Source organism: Leuciscus leuciscus (assembly GCF_965113295.1).
Source record: "Leuciscus leuciscus genome assembly, chromosome: 21".
NCBI classification, from domain to species: Eukaryota; Metazoa; Chordata; class Actinopteri; order Cypriniformes; family Leuciscidae; genus Leuciscus; species Leuciscus leuciscus.
In genome coordinates, this window is record NC_138745.1 from 29279517 (window position 1) to 29299387 (window position 19871).

The 19871-nt window shown below is 37.3% G+C and overlaps 1 protein-coding gene across 1 annotated transcript in view; it reads right to left on the reverse strand.

Moving 5' to 3' along the window:
* The window catches only part of aatkb (apoptosis-associated tyrosine kinase b), a 52966-nt gene that overhangs the window by 23778 nt on the left and 9317 nt on the right, over positions 1-19871 (reverse strand). Inside the window, exon 2 of the mRNA XM_082151607.1 lies at positions 810-943. Within this exon, the coding sequence (XP_082007733.1) occupies positions 810-943 (134 nt within the window). The remainder of the gene's footprint in view (positions 1-809; positions 944-19871) is intronic.

Here is a 19871-nt window from a genome sequence, read left to right on the forward strand (position 1 = left end):
TCGTGATTAAATCTGAATAGATGTGGCATTTATACCAGTGTCTTGATTGTGATTGGTCAGTTGTAGAATTCTACAATACATTTTTTGTATAATGACGGCTAAATGATAATAACTGATTCTATAGTTAGTTTCATTGCTCATGTTTCACTCCATGCTCTCTTTCTCCTTGCATAATAATTTCAACTCAAATCAATATTTCATGCTCATTAATTTACTTATTTGGTAAATATAATAAATCTTTGCCTCCGGGTCTTCCGTCACATCATTAATGCACATTATGCATTACATATTCATAGACAGTAGCATGAGAAAGCCAGAACATTTACTGTACAATACAGAATGTTATTGTTTTATCATTGTTGGTGCACTGCAAAAAAATAATTTTCCTAATGAATAGTGTTTGTTTTAATTAAAACAAATTAAATAAAACATTTTTTTTTTTTTTAAACAAGATAAATTTAGTGGAGAATCTAATTAGAAAGCTAATTATTATTAAAATGCATCTTGAATTTAAGTATATATTGTCCTTTTCTACATTTTCACTAAACAATAAACATGAATGATTTTTTTACATATTTTTTTATAAGTCTGAACAAAATTGACAGGAAAACATGAGAAAGATACTGTAGAGATTTGCATTGTGTGCTTATTTCATTGGCCTGAGTCTAACATAGAAATTTTATTATGAATATTCTGATTGGAACTGACATTTACTGAGTCAGCTTATTTCAATGATTGGGCCCTGTAAATCATGTTGGGATGTAAGAGCCATCGTTTCAAAAAGAGATTGAAATGAAAGAGGGTCTCACCTTAAAGCCAATGTCACCTCGTTTACAGCAGAGGCAAGCCAGCATGAGGAAGATGAAGGTAAAGAGTCCAGAGAAAGACACAGCCACCACAGCCAGAGAGGACGACCAGGACAGCTCACTCAGTGGAGCGCCATCTGCAGGACAGATACAACATTTTTTTTCAACATCAAGAAATTTATATAATGCTTTACGTTTGTGTTTTTAGATGCTGTAACAGTAATACAATACAAAATACAGTAATACAAATACAATATGACTGCTGATTAAAGTAGTTTAAAATGGAATTTAGCATGTCACACTTTGAACTTTGTGGCCATTTTGTAACTTTAACGCTAACAATTAGCATTTTACCTCCCAGTAAAAATTATGCATTTAATGATCACAATTAAAGTTGTAATGTTTATTTAAATAGTATGAGAAGCAAAACATGACTTTTTACTGATTGTTATTCTCAGGATTGTCTTGACTTCCTGTATAGTTGTGTTTAAGTCCATTTTTTATGCCCTTCCCTCGCTAACTTCCCTCCATCTCGGTCACTCGGATGTACACCATTGCTTAAAGGGTTAGATCACCCAAAAATGTAATTTACTCACCCTCAAGCAATTCTAGGTGTATATGACTTTCTTCTTTCAGCCAAACACAATTGGAGTTATATTTAAAAAAAATATCCTGGCTTCCAAGCTTTATAATGGAAGTGGAAAGCTGAGATTTTGAAGCCCAAAAAAGCAGATCAATCTATCATAAAAGTAATCCATATAGCTCCAGGGGGTTAATAAATGCCTAAATGCGAAGCGATGCATTTTTGTAAGAAAAATATCCATATTTATATCCATCTCGATGTTCAAACAAATAGGGCTGGGCTGCAAACTCAAGCTTTTCTGACGTTTCTCTTTAAAAATTATTGTTTTAGACTTCTAATTCGTCACCGTTGTTTTGTTTTACTCTATCTTCTGCGCTTTCCATTTCGTCAATATGTCGGGTCAGAGGTCATTCAACTAGACTCGCGTACGGCAGTTACCCGAAGCTAGTGATTAGAGTTAACAAAAATTAGAAATATTTAATACTCCAATTGAGTTTGGCTGAAAGATGAAAGTCATATATACACCTAGGATGGCTTGAGGGTGAGTAAATTATGGAATAATTTTAATTTTTGGGTGAACTAACCCTTTTAGTTGCATGAGTGCCCACTAATGGAGTGCAGTGCCCTTGATCACTTGGAATCTGCAATGGAGCTGATTTATTATTTACAGTTTTCCCCCCTTATGAATTAGTTTTACGCACCATTCTATAGGTCTGTGTGTAGGCTTGGGTTGTTGGAGAAAATATAAAAAATGACACAAACAAAAAATGATAACAATGCAATAAACTACAGTGCCCTCCACAATTATTGAACCCCCTGGTAAATATGATCAAAATTGGCTGTAAAAAATAAATCTGCATCGATTATCCTTGTGATCTTTCATTCAAAAAATGTGCAAAATTCTAACCTTTCATTGAAGTAAAAGAATTGAAAGTGGGGGAAAATCACATTATGAAATAAATGTTTTTCTCCAAAACACGTTGGCCACAATTATTGAAACCCTTTTATTAAATACTTTTTGCAATCTCCTTTTGCCAAGATAACAGCTCTGACTCTTCTCCTATAATGCCTGATGAATTTGGAGAATAACTGACAAGAGATCAGAGACCATTCCTCCACACAGAATCTCTCCAGATCCTTCAGATTCCCAGATCCATGTTGGTGCTTCTCCTCTTCAGTTCAGCCCACTCATCAGGTCAGGGGACTGAGACGGTCATGGCAGAAGCTTCATTTTGTGCTCCACAACAAATTTTTGTTTTGATTTTGATGTTTGTTTTGGATCGTTGTCCTGATGGAAGATCCAACCACGGCCCATTATAAGATTTCTAGCAGAAGGCGTCAGGTTTTGATTTTTTATCTGTTGATATTTGATAGAATCCACAATGCCATGTATCTGAACAAGAAGTCCAGGACCTCCAGCAGAAAAATATGCCCACAACATTAAAGATCCAGTTGTATATTAAATTGTACACATGGGGTACTTTTTATCCTTGTGTTCACCAAACCCATCTAGTGTGTTTGCTGCCAAAAAGCTCTGTTTTAGTCTCATCTGACCACAGAACCCTGTGTTGTTTGAAGATCCAGTCGTGTCTGACAATTAAATTTGCTGGAATTTGTTTTTGGAGGAGCGAGGAGGTTTTTTTTTAAACCCTCCCAAACAACATGTGGGGATGTAGGGGTTGTTTGATAATTTTTTTTTTAGGCTTTCTGACCCCAAGACTCAACTAATCTCTGCAATTCTCCATCTGTGATCCTTGGAGAGTCTTTGGCCACTCAAACTTTCATACTCGCCGTGCATTAAGACAGTATAGACACACGTCCTTTTCCTGGCAGATTCATAACATCTTTAGTTGGTTATAACTTCTTAATTATTGCCCTGATGGTCAAAATGGGGATTTTCAATTCTTTAGCTATTGTCTTACAGCCACTTTCTAGTTTGTGATGCTCAACAATCTTTTGCTACGCATCAGAACTGTATTCTGTGGTTTTACTCATTGTGATGGATGATTAAGGGGATTTGGCCTTTGTGTTTCCTCATATTTAAACTCCTGTGAAACACGAAGTCATAGCTGGACAGTTTCATGTTCCTAGTCACCCTGGTGTACTAAAAAAGGTAAATATTAATGGGAATATACTTCAGAGATATTTTACTCGTAAAAAATTCTAGGGGTTTCAATAATTGTGGCCAACATGTTTTGGAGAAAAACATTTATTTCATAATGTGATTTCCCCCCACTTTCAATTCTTTTACTTCAATGAAAGGTTAGAATTTTGCACATTTTTTGAATTAAAGATCACAAGGATAATCGATGCAGATTTATTTTTTACAGCCAATTTTGATCATATTTACCAGGGGGTTCAATAATTGTGGAGGGCACTGTATAACAATCAGCTACAAATAATTTGCGGTTAAATGTCAAAATAACTCCAATATCATATACTAGAGTTGTGTGGAGGTGAGGGTAAATTAAGCGCGATCTGCTGTGACGTCACATTCGTGTTGCATTGTGGTCTATGGATCTGCCTGAAGTGTATATACTGAGTAGACTCGCTCCCTCTGTCAAAATTAAGGGGTCAAGGATCCGTCCAAATACACTTATCCCGCCCACTTGACGAAGTTGAACTGGTGGCGGGGATTCCCCCAAAGGGAAGTGCTTAGGGAATTTAGTAAGTATATGTCTAAATGTGGAGTTAAACACAGCCCTAGTATCTGGATGGTACTGTGATTTCAACATAACAGCCACTACTAGGGGTCAGGAACCTGGACTTGTTTGTAAGGTCGATATTAAGTCTAATTAGTGTCTTTTTCGATTTGGATTTTAGATTAATTAGTTGCAAGGACTTCATTAGCATCGAGTGTCTGTTGCTGACTCATTAAATGGTTGTGCTGTGTTGTTCACCCATATGACATATGACCTCGGCGAGAGAAACGTTTGGCCTCACAAACTGAATTTAATCCACCATTGAGTTTCTTCTGTTTTCACTTTATTCGGAATAAGCAAAACAGCCAGGCAACAAATTAAAATGCTGAAGCCAAAAGGACCATGGGCTGAATGAATGTAATGTAACATTCAGCTGTTTTCTCTTACCTTTTAAACTGTCTGATCTAATATTGCGATATGCAGGCCAGGGTCGCATATATTATTAAAGAAGTGCTAGAGCAAGCACATAAAGTCATAAAGGGCATAATTAATTAATAATTTATACAAGGAATATGTAATCTAATTCATCAACTAGGACCAGAAAATAACAACCCTAAGAATGATTGTTACTGTCAGTGATGCCGTATTTGCTAGCTTTATTTATTTATTGGACTTGTAGGGTCTTATTTTCACTCCAAATTCAGCTTCAGTAGTTGCCATGGAAACTGGAATGGATAGGATGAGTGTAAAATCTGCAGTCGGCTGCAAAACGCTCTGTTTTTCCAACACATTCCCTCAATCCATGAATCCATGCTATCTATCACCATGCTACTCTATCTATCTATCTATCTATCTATCTATCTAACAAGAAAAAAGTAGACCATCAAGATATGGATGAAGAGATGGTTTTATGTGAGTGCACATGTACTTGGCACATTTCATAAGCAATGTGTTGTGAGGTCTCATGAAATGCATTCTTCTATATTTGAATATTTCTGGTGCTGAACAACTCACTGCAGCTGCATTACAATCAGACATAAATCATTAAGTTCAAATCAAGAGAGACACCATAAATATGGCTAAACCATAGAGACACTGCACTAATGAGTGACAAATACCCTTTCAAGCAACCTTCAAAAAAGGTTATTTGGAAGAAAAAATATAGTCACTGTTCCAGGGTGAGAGATACAATTACACACACTCATTAATAAAACTGTCAAATAGTAAGCATAACTCAATGTCCTCAAAATCATTTTTTTTGACGTTTCACTACATTTGTGATGATGTTTTCAAAAAAGTATTGTCAAACCTATACAACCACATCTTCACTGTGAGATCAATGGTATTGAGTCCTGTCTTAATGAAGACATTGAGAGGGCCCGAGAGCCTTCCACTCTTAATGAGAACAGATAAATTTATTACTAACGGAAGGGCACACATACACTTCAAAACTGAAATAAGACTTTATTTTTACTTGCATTTATTCGTATCCCTCAAATAATTTGTACTAAACTCCTTTACTTAAACTATTGCAGCAGAGTTCCAGCAACAAAATGTTAAATTTACATAGATTACATTTGCATTTATTCATTTAGCAGACGCTTTTATCCAAAGCGACTTACAAATGAGAACAATATAAGCAGTTAAACTAACAATAGGACAACAATATGCAAGTGCTATGACCCTTCTCAGTTTAATCTAACGCAGTACATGTAAAAAAAAAAAAAGTTAGTACTGGATCAAGTGCTGCCGAAAAAGATGCGTCTTCAGCCGTTTCTTGAAAATGGCTACGGACTCGGCCGCTCTGGTTGAGTTAGGTAGATCATTCCACCAGCAGGGAACAGTCAAGGTAAAGGTCCGAGAAAGAGATTTTGTGCCTCTTTGAGATGGCACCACAAGATGACGTTCACTTGCAGAGCGCAAGTTTCTGGATGGCACATAAGTCTGAAGTAATGAGTTTAGGTAAAAGGGAGCAGAGCCAGTGGTTGTTCTGTAGGCAAACGTCAGTGACTTGAATTTGATGCAAGCAGCAACTGGCAACCAATGCAATTTAGTGAGGAGAGGAGTGACGTGTGCTCTCTTCGGCTCGTGAAAGTCCACTCTTGCTGCAGCATTCTGGATCAGTTGCAGAGGTTTGACAGAGCAAACTGGAAGACCAGCCAGGAGAGCATTACAGTCCAGTCTGGATAGAACAAGCGCTTGGACAAGGAGTCTGAAGGGCCTGATCCTCCTCTGAAAGCGGAGAGAAGGAGGGTAGAATGTGTGTGTTAGCTAGTAAGATGTGTGTGTCAGTTTGTGGATTGGTAAATTGGCTGCTGATGGTGGTTGTTTTATTTATAAAGAATTTTTGCAAAATCGTCAGCTGTTAGGGTTGATGAAGGAGGAGGAGGAGGGTTGAGAAGAGAGGAGAAGGTTTTGAAAAGCATGCGAGAGTCAGAAGAATTGTTAATTTTGTCGTGATAGTGAGTCATTTTAGCAGTAGAGATATTAGCAGAGAAGAAAGAGAGGAGGCGGGATTGAAAAAAACCAAGGTCAGTAGGATCTTTCGATTTGCGCCACTTCCTCTCTGCACCCCTGAGTTTAGAACGATGTTCACGGAGAACATCAGATAACCAGGGGGCAGAGGGGGTGGCACGGGCTGGCCTGGATGAAAGGGGGCAGAAGTTGTCCAAGCAGGACGGTAAAGTGGAGAAAAGAGTATCAGTTGCACTGTTAGTATCTGCACATTATATCGTTTCTGCACATTATACCAAACATTTAAAATTGTAATAATATTTCAAATTTTTACTGTATTTCTGATTAAATAAATGTAGCCTTGGTGAACATCAGAGATCATTGATCGTCTAAAAATCCTCTTGGTACCACTTGGTTAAAAGCAATAGCCAAACACAGCCAGAGCGAAGTTAGTTCTGAGAAAAGCTTTAGTATTTATTGCAGATTGCTGATATTATTATAATGATATTCATACAAATGTGATCCAAGTGTCCAAATGCTTTTTGGGGCAATTGTATAAACAATATACTAAAAGAAACAGGGAATAGCAAAGTGCTATCTAAATCTAAATAAATAATGACTGGTTACATAAGTGCACAAATCTGTCATGAGCAGAACGCAGTACAAACCAGTGTACACTGACTAATGTGACAACAAAATTGCAGATACCAAGTGTATATGTGAAGCAAAGTTAAGCATCAATAATGAATGATGCTTTAAATTAAAACTACAGACAATTCATTTATAATCTAGTAGATCTGGTTTCAATGGTAATAGTCTCGAATCTAAAGACCTTTGCTGTAGCAATTACAATCAGAACTAATGATTCTGCCTCTCTCTGCTCAAGTACAATGATTAGATGTGTGAACAATTGACAGTCACATTAGTCATGTAACACAAGCTATTTCTGAGATGGCTGTCTAGTTATCTTCATCTTAACACATTCTCTGAAACACATTGGCTGGATCCATGTGAGCTTAAATTCCAGACCGTCTTTTCAAAGTGCGACTGCCGCTGTGACTCATCGAGAACATTACAAGGCTTTCAAATTCAGGTGCTCTCAAAATTTGTTGTCTTTGAGGTTTGATTTGGCCCAATCAAACTCTCAATTTGCAATCAAACTTTAGTCTAAAGTGTTTACTGGAACTGTCAGAAAATCCTCATCAAAGTGTTTTATAGCTTACAATGAACCCAGAGAGAATAAAAATCATGCAATTTGAATTTTCTTTTCATCAAAGGCAAAATCATTATCACAGTTTTCACAGACACAAAAAAATATTAAGCAGCTGTTTTCATCATTTATAACAATAATACATGTTTCTTGAGCACCATATTAGAATGATTTCTGAAGGATCATGTGACACTGAAGACTGGAGTAATGATGCTGAAAATTCAGCTTTGCCATCACAGGAATAATTTGCATTTTAAAAAAGAAAACAGTTATTTTAAATTGTTATATTTTACAATATTACTGTTTTTACTGTGTTTTTGATCAAATAATTTCACAAATCTTACCAACCCCAAACTTTTGAACAATAGTGTACAGTATATATTCCATTATATTTAATAAAACATTCACCATGATAGAATGAATGCCCAGGGTGTTTCCCTTCCTATGGCCTGTGACGCTGAGATGGACACAGTGTCCCTAAGACAAGTGGTTTGGAAAATGCATGGATGGATGATAAAAGGACACTTAATATCCCATAATACTGTAATTTACCCCAAACTCTTTATAATGGTGCTAAAACATGATGGAACTCAATGTTCCAGGTCGTCTCCCCAGCCTGGCCTCTTGCTGTCATTCCATGGAATCCAATTCCATTTAAATTCCATCTCACAAATTGAAAAGGAACCCTTTCTTAAATTTTGCGCAACCCTGCTTCCCAGCACCCCATGCTTTAACATCTAAAAAATAAGATAGGTTGAGCAACTGCTGTTCTGGAAAAATCCGAGCATGAATACAAGGAGATATGCATGTCTGAAAGTCTCCAGGCATTTGTTATAAAAAAAGAAGCAGGAACAGAACAATGTTTTAAGAGCAGTTTTTTTTTTTTTTTTTTTTTTTTGCAGTGAACATCTAGTGTTACAAAAAAAAAGAAAAGAAAAAAGTTCTGACTGCTGTTTGCTCTTTCCTCTCTTTCTCCTCCAGAGGAGCTTCGAGGTTGGTACCCATTTTCAGTCAGCTCAGGAAGATTGCAGGAGCAGCTCTAATGACTAAATAATGAGGGAAGGGTGGGGGTGAACCAGAGCAAAGCCATGAGAGCTGGAGGAAACGTGTACCCTGTTCCTGGTGGGAAGCCACTTCAGCTTGACAAAAGAGCCTCAGGCAGAACCTTTAATTTACAGCAGTCAAGAACAACAGCATTCAAGCAAGCAGATTCATTAACATAAACTAAGCCCAAACTGCTAACCAATCATAAGAATGGGTATTGTTTCCATGGAGATGACTGGCAGGTGATTTAAACGGAACAGTCTGGCGCTTAGACAGGTCACTTTCACTTATTTCTAAAATGCCAGAAAAGCAATAATGGGCCTTTAGCCATGTCAGCACACACACATTCTTCTCTGAGTGACAGGTCTGTTTGCCAAAATCAGACAGCGTGAACTGACATATACACATTTCAATTGGTGGACTGAAATAAGGAGGCAAAGCTCCAACCTGGTCTCACAGGAAAATTCGTATGAATTTGTACGATGTGAATTTTTAGAAGAAAGCATGGTCCAGCTCTAAACATAACCGCCACTGTGGCGTAAGCAGATCGCACCAAAAAAATATGATTGAGATAGTATAAATTCATACAAATTATTCACCAATTCACCAAAAGGTAAAAGAGTTGATCCATGAGATTGTGTTGAAAGTTGAAAGTGTGTAATTTCACAATTTTTTGTATTAGTGAAATAACACTAGTGTTATTTACACACTAGTGTGTAATGTTTTGTATTTAGTGTGTAATTTTTGTATTTATAGCTTAAAAAAAAACATCTTCAAAACTTAATATAAAACTTAATATATATATATGGAACCCGGAACGTGGTTTAAACTGAGGGGGACCCCTGATGCCCCAACCAATCCCCCCAAACCTGCAACCAACTCCCTGGGAATCAAATCCATGACCTTGGTGTTTTTATCACCATGCTGTACAGTTTGAGCTACAGCAGTGGTTCCCAATCCGGGTCCTAGAGTACCCTCAACACTGCACAATTTTGATGTCTCTCTTATCTAATACACATATTTAAGATCTTGGAGTCTTTACTAATGATCTGTGTAGCTGCCGTCAAAGGCAACTCATATATCTCAGTTCAATATGGTTCACAGTTAAATATAAATATATGAGGTTAAAATCATATGATTGAAATAAATAATGTCTCATGGCCAATAAATAATAATTTCATGTTTATTTCTTTTTGTTAAAAACTTTGTGAAAAAAGGAGGGAACTTATTTTTTGTTCCGTGTGGAAATTATATTTTGTAGTTATGGGGACGCTGTATGGGTGCACTCACTAAGATCAGAGTGATATGTGTTGCGGCTTGCGAAGCCTGCTGTCTGAAAGCCCCAGGAAGATTGTAAAGTTATCCATAAGTTTTGTCGGTGAAGCGTGAAGATGAATACCTCATTCTGGATAAATTTAGAAATGTGTTTTTTTGTTGTTGTTTTTTTAACAGAGATCAAAATTTTCTCACGATTCTGAACAGACAACTAAACAAAATAAAAAAATGTTTTGACAAAATGATAATTGCTGCACTCTATTTAAAACGTTTAATGAATCTGAATGAATTATTTAAAAATATTGGTTTGAATGAATGATTCAATTCACTAGGTGCGTTCGGCTTCCGCTGCGGTTGGGTGTAACCGATCGATCGGCGAGAGTTGCCGTTTACAGTCGGGGAGGAGCTGTGTCCGAAATCACCCCCCACCTACACCCTTAAATAGAGCATTATTTGAGGGGACAGCCATTTGTAGTAGTGTCCGAAACCATAGTGGCAATCATCGAGTGCACTCATTCAATCCCAACCGAACAGCGCACTCAGTGTATGAATTCGCTAACTCGTTTTCATTCATTCCCTCAAGTAAACTATATTAGTGAACTATTGTAGGGAATAGTGAATGAGGGTATGGGGGCGATTTTGGACACAGCCCAGGACCAGGATTGGGAACCACTGAGCTAAAGGAAGCAATTCAAATCTATTGCAGGAACAATAGTGAGATAGAAAATGCTGTAAAGAAAGTACATCAGCTTAAACATTGTGCTGAGAGAACTCTCTAGATGACACATACTTATCCTTACGCTGCTACTCAGGTAGTTTTAATGTGCTGGCATTACTCACATCCCTCACTCGACTATCTCCAACAGCTTTGCGCAGTCAGCACGAAAGCAGACAAAAAGCGAGAGATGAAAGATTAAAACTGAGGGATAGTAGAAGCTGAATGCCAAACATGCTCAGAGAAAAGAGAGCGAGACAGTCTGTTCAAACATGATCAAATGTTTAATCTAATAAGCTGAAGCCTAATATTGATGAAGAGACAGAATGTAAGAACAGAAGGCGAATCAGGGGATGGGTGGAGGGGTGGAGAGGTGGAGCTGGACCACGGCCCATGACAGACAAACTGAAAATGGACATAGACATAATGCACATATGGCCAAAGAGCTGCTCACTCTGCCAGACTGACCCCAAATACAGCCTGAGGACATGAGAAACACAGCACCCTAGAGACATCAACACATCAGAGCAAACAAACTGGCTCCATCGGGGATGGAGATTCAGTTTAAAATCGGCGGCCATATTTGTGACGCCCCAAGCAGATCGTTTGCAGAGGTATGGTGCATATATATATAATGCATCCCTACCTAAGATGAAAATGTTAATGTTTGTGAATGTTCCATGTTATAATGGTAGATCACCATGTGCATGTCTCATTGTATGCCGTGTAGTCAAAGGATTTTATATATAAAAGCGGTGTACAAATAAGCTGATTTTATGCTGACTCTTTCTTTATAGGCAAATATGTGTCATTCACTGCAGTGAAGAGTGAAATACAAGCAAACATAGTGTATATGCATGAATTCATACATTCTTTTGCATAATATTTGCATACATTTCTGAGTTTAACACTGAGCTGAGTCTGCTGACATGCTATCTTGGACAAGCAAAGACAAAATTTCCAGTTTTCTATTATCTTTAACAACTACGTTTCAAATAAGGTTTTAACGAGGGAATTATTCAAGTTTCTGTTTTTAAGAAGCTGCATGGATCTATTAAATCACTCACACACACACACACACACACACACACACACACACACACACACACACACACACACACACACACACACACACACACACACACACACACACGCATGCACACTTAATCATGGCTGTTAGCATCTGTGTAGCTTCTTGGTACAATAAGTTAAGTTCTTGGAACCGTGCTGGGCTCACAAACGTGGGGATTATTTAACTTCCAGTGAAATATGCCACCTTCAATGAAAAAACCTTCAGTAGTGTAATTGAAAGTCAATCCTTTAGATACCTTACTTCACCACCGCTTTGAAATTGTAATGTACACCTGCATGCTTAAAGCATGAAATCAAAATGTCATCATGAAATCAAAATTGCCCCTACTTACTTTGTTAGCACATAGCTAGTCTTGTGGAGAACACTTAATCCGTGCAAGTTAATACACAGAATTATTTTATTTATTTTTTTGTCGTGGTAATCTTTAATCAAAATCTGAATATTTGCTGAATATTAAATGGCGTTCCTTTTCTGATTACTTCATTTTGATAGCTTGGGTTGAATATACTTAACCACTCCACTCCAACCAGTCAGTCTGCTGAGCGAGGGATGGAGAGGAGGTGCATGAAAGTAAAAACCCTGCCCTCAATTCAATATTACATTTCACTTGGAAATACGTCACGACACTGAAGTAAAGTCGGTTGCAACTTCCGGTTCACTTGGACTTGAACTCCCTCTCAATCAGCAATAGGATCAATCTTTTACCTTTAAGTCCATTAAAAAATGCAAAAGATTTCATGATTCCTTTTTTAGAAGATTACAAACTTGTACGACAAAAAAAATTCAACTATGACCAAATTATTATAATAATTTTTTTCAAATACAGTTCATTAATATAAATCTACATCTAACTTACAGCCATACCGGTGCTTGAGTTTGCTTTCATTTCAACAAAGAAATCTGCCATACTGTGACTAAATAGCTAAAGATAAATGATGATACATGTTACCCATTTGTTTTCCAGGTTTACAAGTATCAGAGAAAATCAGAGGCATTCTAAACCAATACACAAATAAAACAGATTGAATATTCATTTATGATAGAGAATAGCAAGTCAAAGTCATTTATCCTACTTTGCAGAGACTCTGACCCAAATACTTATGGCCTTCTTTTTGTACAGTCACCACTAGCTAGTGTGACATTTTTACAGCAGGTACACAGATTTGCTTATTTCAGCACTACTGTGCAGGAAGGCCGGATACACAGCAGAGAAGTGTGTGTGTATTTGTCAGAAACACTTTTGGGGTTTACTGGTGCTTATGTTATGCTAAATCAACAACTCAATGAACCCGCCAGTCCATCCTTCCCATTCCCTTGATCCTTTTAAACCTACTTTAAAAATACAGTTCATTTATTTCAGTAGTTGGCACTTTGCCATCTGCATGCTGGAAAGATACATCAAGTTTTTCCCACTGTGCTCTTTGAGCTGAATCTCCTTTTCTTAACTTTCTCATTATGACTTGAGACTCTTCCATGCCTAATGTTTACTTTTTATAGGCCTCATTTAAAGTATGTGTTCTTTGAAAAGCTACGGCACATCCTGAATTGACCTGGATCCAAGAAACTATTGATTAGGGCTCAGAAAGGCAAACTAATATCAAAGATTTGAATTACGGGATGGTTTATATGGATCATATGGACCCATTATTCTCCCTCAATCCAGATCTTTCTCTTCAAATAAGACTAGCGATATAATTCCTGAGCAAACAAGGAAACATTGGCAAGGCAAATCAAATCTTTATGTAGTATATCTCTATGATACATGATTCATGGACCTGTCTGATCTATCAAATGCTGTTCATTTAGTTGGAACAGTTGGAAACCAACAGAACCATGCCAAGAATGACTGAAGAGAAAACAGAAGAAATTATCTAGTCAGACTTTGAAAACAGAATTTATGCCCATCCGCAAGTGACAAGTACCGATTATTTTACAGACATACTCAGAAAACAAAGAGGTGCCTCAAATAAAAGTCAGTATCTTTCAAATTTGATGCCACTACCCAGGTAAACTTTATCTAATCCAGTGATTTGTTGTTCCTCAAAGGTGCTCATTGCATAAACCTTGTTTCTAGGCGGAATTCTGCACCCGACTCCCAGAAGTTGCTCAGCGCCAGCCAATCAGATTGCAATCGCCGTTTTCTGCTAGTTCTGCCAGTTTTGTATGCAATTTTGCATCAGACGCTCAGTGATTGGGGCAGACTATGGGGCAGAGACCTATCAAGCCTCCTCCCTCAAACACTTTTAACAGTATTAGCATTTTAACAGACTTTTTAGAACTTTCTATTATCTCAAAATGTTTCTTACAGCTTCAGAATATTGATATACAGGGTATGATGGTGAAAAAGATGACTTGGACTTCCTGTTCAGTCATAGCACAGGAATGTGTGCTCAATGAAAACGCACACGCATGAATACTGCATTCCTACGTGCACAGTAAGAAGCCTGTCTAATCAATAACCCCCCCTTAAGTCAGCGGGTCTACATAATGCTTGTGACAGGAAAAGCATCTCTGTGTGTTCTCTAAGCTCACCTGCAGCGAGGACACATCGTACGTACGACCACTAAAAGAGTGAGTGATGGATAGAGAAATGCAAAATCAATAGATAAACCTAACGTATGGATCAATCACCTTGCTCTGTCTTTTCCTCCTCCAGTCACTTCATTGATTTGTTCCAAAATCTAGTGAGCTGTCTTTAAACTAGTCTTTAAACGCAGTTACCTGCTAAGAGAGCATCTCAACTGCAATGAGTGACTGATTTGGAACATTCTACGTATACAGAAACAACATAAACATAAAAAAAATTAAATACAAAAAAAACTGCAGGAAACTCGACTTACAAATATTACAAAAATACAAATATTGGGTAAAATATATATTTTTTGTGTGTAAAAAAAGAAATTGATCAAAATGTATATATAAATGTAAAGAAATGTATAATGTTACAAAATATTTCTATTTCAAATAATTGCTTTTTTTTATTTTTTTTGACTTTCTATTCATTAAAGAATCCTGAAGAAAATGTATTATGGTTTCCACAAAAAAACCAAGCAATAATAATAGCAAATGTTTTTGAGCCCCAAATAAGCACATTAGAATGATTTCTGAAGGATCCTGTGACAATGAAGACTGGAGTAATGATGCTGGAAATTCAGCTTTGTCATCACAAGAATATATTACATTTTAAATGACTATATTAAAATAATAAAATTAGTTATTTAGAATTTTTATAATATTTTACAACATAACAGTTTTTGATGTATTTTTGATCAAGTAAGTGCAGCCTTGGTAAACAAAAGAGGCTTTGTTTAAAAAAATAAATATATATTGTCTTTAAAAAATTCACTTCACAGCTGCACAGGACATGGTAACAACTCAAGAATATTTATAATCAACATTTCTCTCACTTGTCTGTTCTATTGGATAGATTTTTCCAGTACATGATGGGATTGCCTCCATCATGAAGGATACACGCAATACTGCCTTAGAATTTGACCAAAAGATATCTTGTAAGGAAAAAAATACTGCCTAACTTCTGGAACAGTCCTCGTGTCAGGAGTTACTTAAAATGCTGCATATGTAGGCTGCTCACCAGAGTCCAAGTTTTATCTCTCATCCATCAACCTCACTGTCATTCAGCATTGACACTCTCTCCCTCTGATCTTCTCCGTCTCTGTAGTGGGAACCAGCTGCTGGGCCCTGGAATCTAAATGCCTTATTTCTGTTCTGCTAGACACCCACCACATCATCTCCTCTCAGAGATGCAGATCTCCGCATGGTTACGTGCCTCTCAAGTTACGTAACTTGCACTAAAAACAAATGTTGCTAGGCCTGTTTTTGATGTCTTTCCACGCACTCCTATCTGGTTTAGGTCAGGATGCTCATATCCGGAGACAATACTCAAACTCTGAGAACGAGAACATGACATTAAATTTTAAACACACACATGAGTGAAGTAGGAGATAATGGTGCTGTGTAACAAGGTTCCCGAGAGCTGCTGCAGCATCAGGCAGCTTGATAAAAGAATGATGAAGGAATATATAAAAAAAAGACAATGTACTACAGAATAAAATGAGGACAAAGAATATTTGACTCTGTGTTAGAGTTTAATTGAATCTTTTCCCTGGTTTTCTTCATATTAGGAGCTGGAATGTATGCAGATCTACTATCTCTGTTTTCAGCCTCTAACCATTTCTCTTATTCAAATATTTGTATTATAAACACAGGCTAAGAGTTATTTGTGTCTGACTAAAAGTTAGTTACAGATTTCTAATAAATTGCAATGCATCAATATCTCTTGGGAAATTAACCACATACATTTCTGTCATGACAACTCTCGAAGTGTTTGGCATGGCAATGGAAATGACAATGTTAATATGTTTGGTCTTGGTGTAATAGATCTGCTGCTGCTGCTGTTGATTATTGCTGCTTCTGCAGAGCTAGTACGGGACTTGCGACTGTCAATACACACACGACACGCTGCTGTGAGCTAGGGGTTGTACCGACTAGTCGATTAGTCGACTAGTCGACCTTAATGCAATGCCGTGACGCTTTAAGCTTGACGTCGACTAGTCGCGTTGATCATGTGACACTATGATTGTCACCATCAAGTGTGTGGAAATACTTCACTAAAGATGAAGCTTGTAAAAATGTCACTTGGAAAGTAAGTCTGTCCTGAAGTACAACAAAAGTACAAGTGCAATGCACACTCATCTGAAAAGGCATCCGCTAATGTTAAGTGAGGAATGCAAGTCATCTCGACAGCAGTAAATTTACCCTTCGCAGGGAGTTTGATTGACAGGCGATCTGACCAATTATAATCCGCCGAATCCGCCATTTCTGTCCGACAAAGCAGTCAGGAGAGTTAGTAGATTAACGTTGGAGGATTTGAACTTGAATAACGGAGTGTACTGACGTCTTTCTGCAGTTAAAACAACATTCCTTCTTATGTATATTCATGTTTATTTGATGCTATAAATTAACTAGAAGGAAGAGATGATCGGTTCACGAGCAGCTTTAAGAGGCTCTACAGCGATCTGCCACAACACATTAAAGAGCCACAAAACGGTATTTATTGTTTAAATTTCTTTATAAACTGACCAAATATGAAAGTTGAGACTTTGTTTACATATTAAAAGTAACCTGCTCTGTCCTGTCTGTCAGCACGTTGTCAGTGTCCTCTCTGCTCCGCGATGTATATTTCACTGTGTCGGACATAGCAACAGTAACTAAAGGGTGAGGGTCTTTGCGAACGGTCAATTAGAAACTTCACTAAACATGCAAACCATGATCGAAAAGTAAAAACTGTGAATGAGCAGGACTGTGACAGTGAGTAGGCTTACTTACAGCCCATCTTGCATAAATGGCATTGTGATGCCAACATAATGCATCACTAAAAAATGTTTGCACTAAAACGGGAGTTATTGTTGCATTGTTACCGTTAAGTTGCAACATATTATGAACTGTCTGTCAGCATCTGTATCATTTTCTGCTAATAAATTGCAAATTGGGGCATGTTGCAAAGCAGTCCCATCTCTTGTGTTTTTATGAATGACGTGAGTGACTAGTCAACGTCGACTCGACTTTGATGTCATAACAGTCGACTTCAAAAAATCTGAAGTCGTTCAACCCTTACTGTGAGCAAGTAAGACATGCTGCTGCTGTAAAATATAGCATAGATGAATAAATAACCCGTATCAGATCTATACAGGTGGAGCTGGGGAAGGTGGAGGGTTTCTGAAAGCGCATAACTGCTACAGCAGACAAATATTTAAAAGTTGAGCACCCATTAATAACGTGCACCCATTCATTTTTCACAATAAGACCACATTTCAATGCAGATCGTTTTTTCAGGCTTTGCAAAGAAGCTGTTATTAAAGAATGGAACAGTAAAAACTATACAAAAAGCTTCAGAAAGTGCAAAGAGGCCCTTTACATATAGTAGTCTGAAAGCAAATGGTCAGGAAAAGGATAATTGAATAAATGTAAATTCAGGAAGAAGGCGAAAAATAGTCAAAGTGCATGTTTTTGGTGCAAGAAACCTTATAAGATTCTAAATTGACAATTACCAAGGACCAAACAAACCACAAAGCAGAAATGTCCAATAATAGCTTTCACTAATCAACACACTAATCAGCCAGCACAAGTACACCAAACGATAATATTAGAATGGCAACTACAGCATGAAAGGTATTTGAACTATCAGGCGGAGAATAACAATTCAATTCAAGCAAAATGAGGATTTTCCCTTCTCTGAATAATGGATCTAAACGAACAGAATTCAGGCAGTGCCTCTAATTCCTTGAAAGCCTCTATTGGTTTTCCTGCTGTTGCCGTGGTTATAGATGGCCACGGTGTGATTACACACTGAGAACCGAAAGCTTAAGTGTGCTCACACTGTGCAATGGATGCTGAAGAGGGGTTGCCATGGAGACAGGGAGGCTACATATGTTTCATTAATTTCAATGCATATCATATGATGTGGGCTTTGAAGGTCAGGGCTCAATTATCCATAAATAGCAGGTTTGGGTCTAGCAACAGTAAAAACAGATCTGGAATCTTCCAGCCTGGGTGATTGGTACAGCAGCTTTACGTAACTATTCCTTCAGTTTACCAGAACATGTGCTACACAAACAGTGCAGACTAAATCTGAGACCACCAGTAAAACGGCTTCTATTTTTTCTCCTTTAAAGTGCCCTATTATGCTGTAGTAATAGCTGTTTGTAAATGTAAAAGGTCTGCAAGGTTTCAAAGATCAAAGTCCACAATAGTTATTGTGTCCCAAAAAAAAGATTAGATTCTGAACTGCCAGAAATGTTCGTTACAAATTGGCATAATGCTCGCCTATGGTCTTCATTAACTACCAGCAAACAACATCTTCTTTTCCCCTCAAACACTGTAGTTTTTGGCCTGGAAGTTTTTGGTTTGTGTTGTTGATATGCGTGGCGAAAGCAAATCCACTTTGCATGCACTTCCAAAGGATGAGGACTCATGCTCAAATTAATATGGTAGAACAGACGCCATCATTACTGTTCTTATCACTGTGTATCAAGTGCTGAGGGAGCCTCCAGAGATGATTCAGATCCGGAAATCGGGAATTTGTTTACGACACACCTGGTAAGCGGTAGACCAATCACAACAGACTGGGCCATCTGACCAATCAGAGCAGAGTAGGCTCTCGGAAAGAAGGATCCTTGATTAAACGAAGTTGATTGAAGAGGAGATGCAGTAATGTATATTATCAGAAAACTGTAGGAGACCTCCAAAACAATTATGAACCTTTAATATAGCATAATAGGGGCACTTTAAGAATGTTTAATGTTTAACAACAAGTTTAACAATAAACGTTTAATTGGATAATTAAATTAATATCATAATCTCTTAATTAGTGTTTAAATGTTCAAAATCCTAAAACTTATTTCCAGCTTTAAATGTAAACAAAAATTTTTTTTATTTGATTTTCAGTGTAATCTAAGATTGTCTTTTTTATTACACACACACACACACACACACACACACACACACACACACACACACACACACACACACACACACACACACACACACACACATATATATATATATTGGATCCCACTGTATATATACACATGCACACATTTGTGGGATAATCCTAACAAAATTATTTAAATTATTCCAAGTATATAGAACTCAACTTTGTTTTTGTACAAAAGTCTACATTCTGTTTATTTTCATTTCTGTACTTTGGGTGCTATTGAAGAAATTAGTTTGTTGGAAGCCTTTTTGCCTCCAGGGTAGTATAAGGCAAATCTGTGTGTCTTTATGTGAACTGATGGACTGAATATTTCATAAAATAATTTTTGAATCATCAGGAAAAACTGGAAAGATGAAGGAATCTCATGATTGCCATGTACATTCCTGCTCTCTTCGTTTTTTTTTCTACCTCTCTCATGCACAGATATACAGATACACATCTCTTATCTTTAAAGGGACAATATATCTCATGCAGCCAAATTGTTGACTAAAAATGCCTATTAGAAAGGAAAAGACACTGCCATTTGCGGTGGGTTT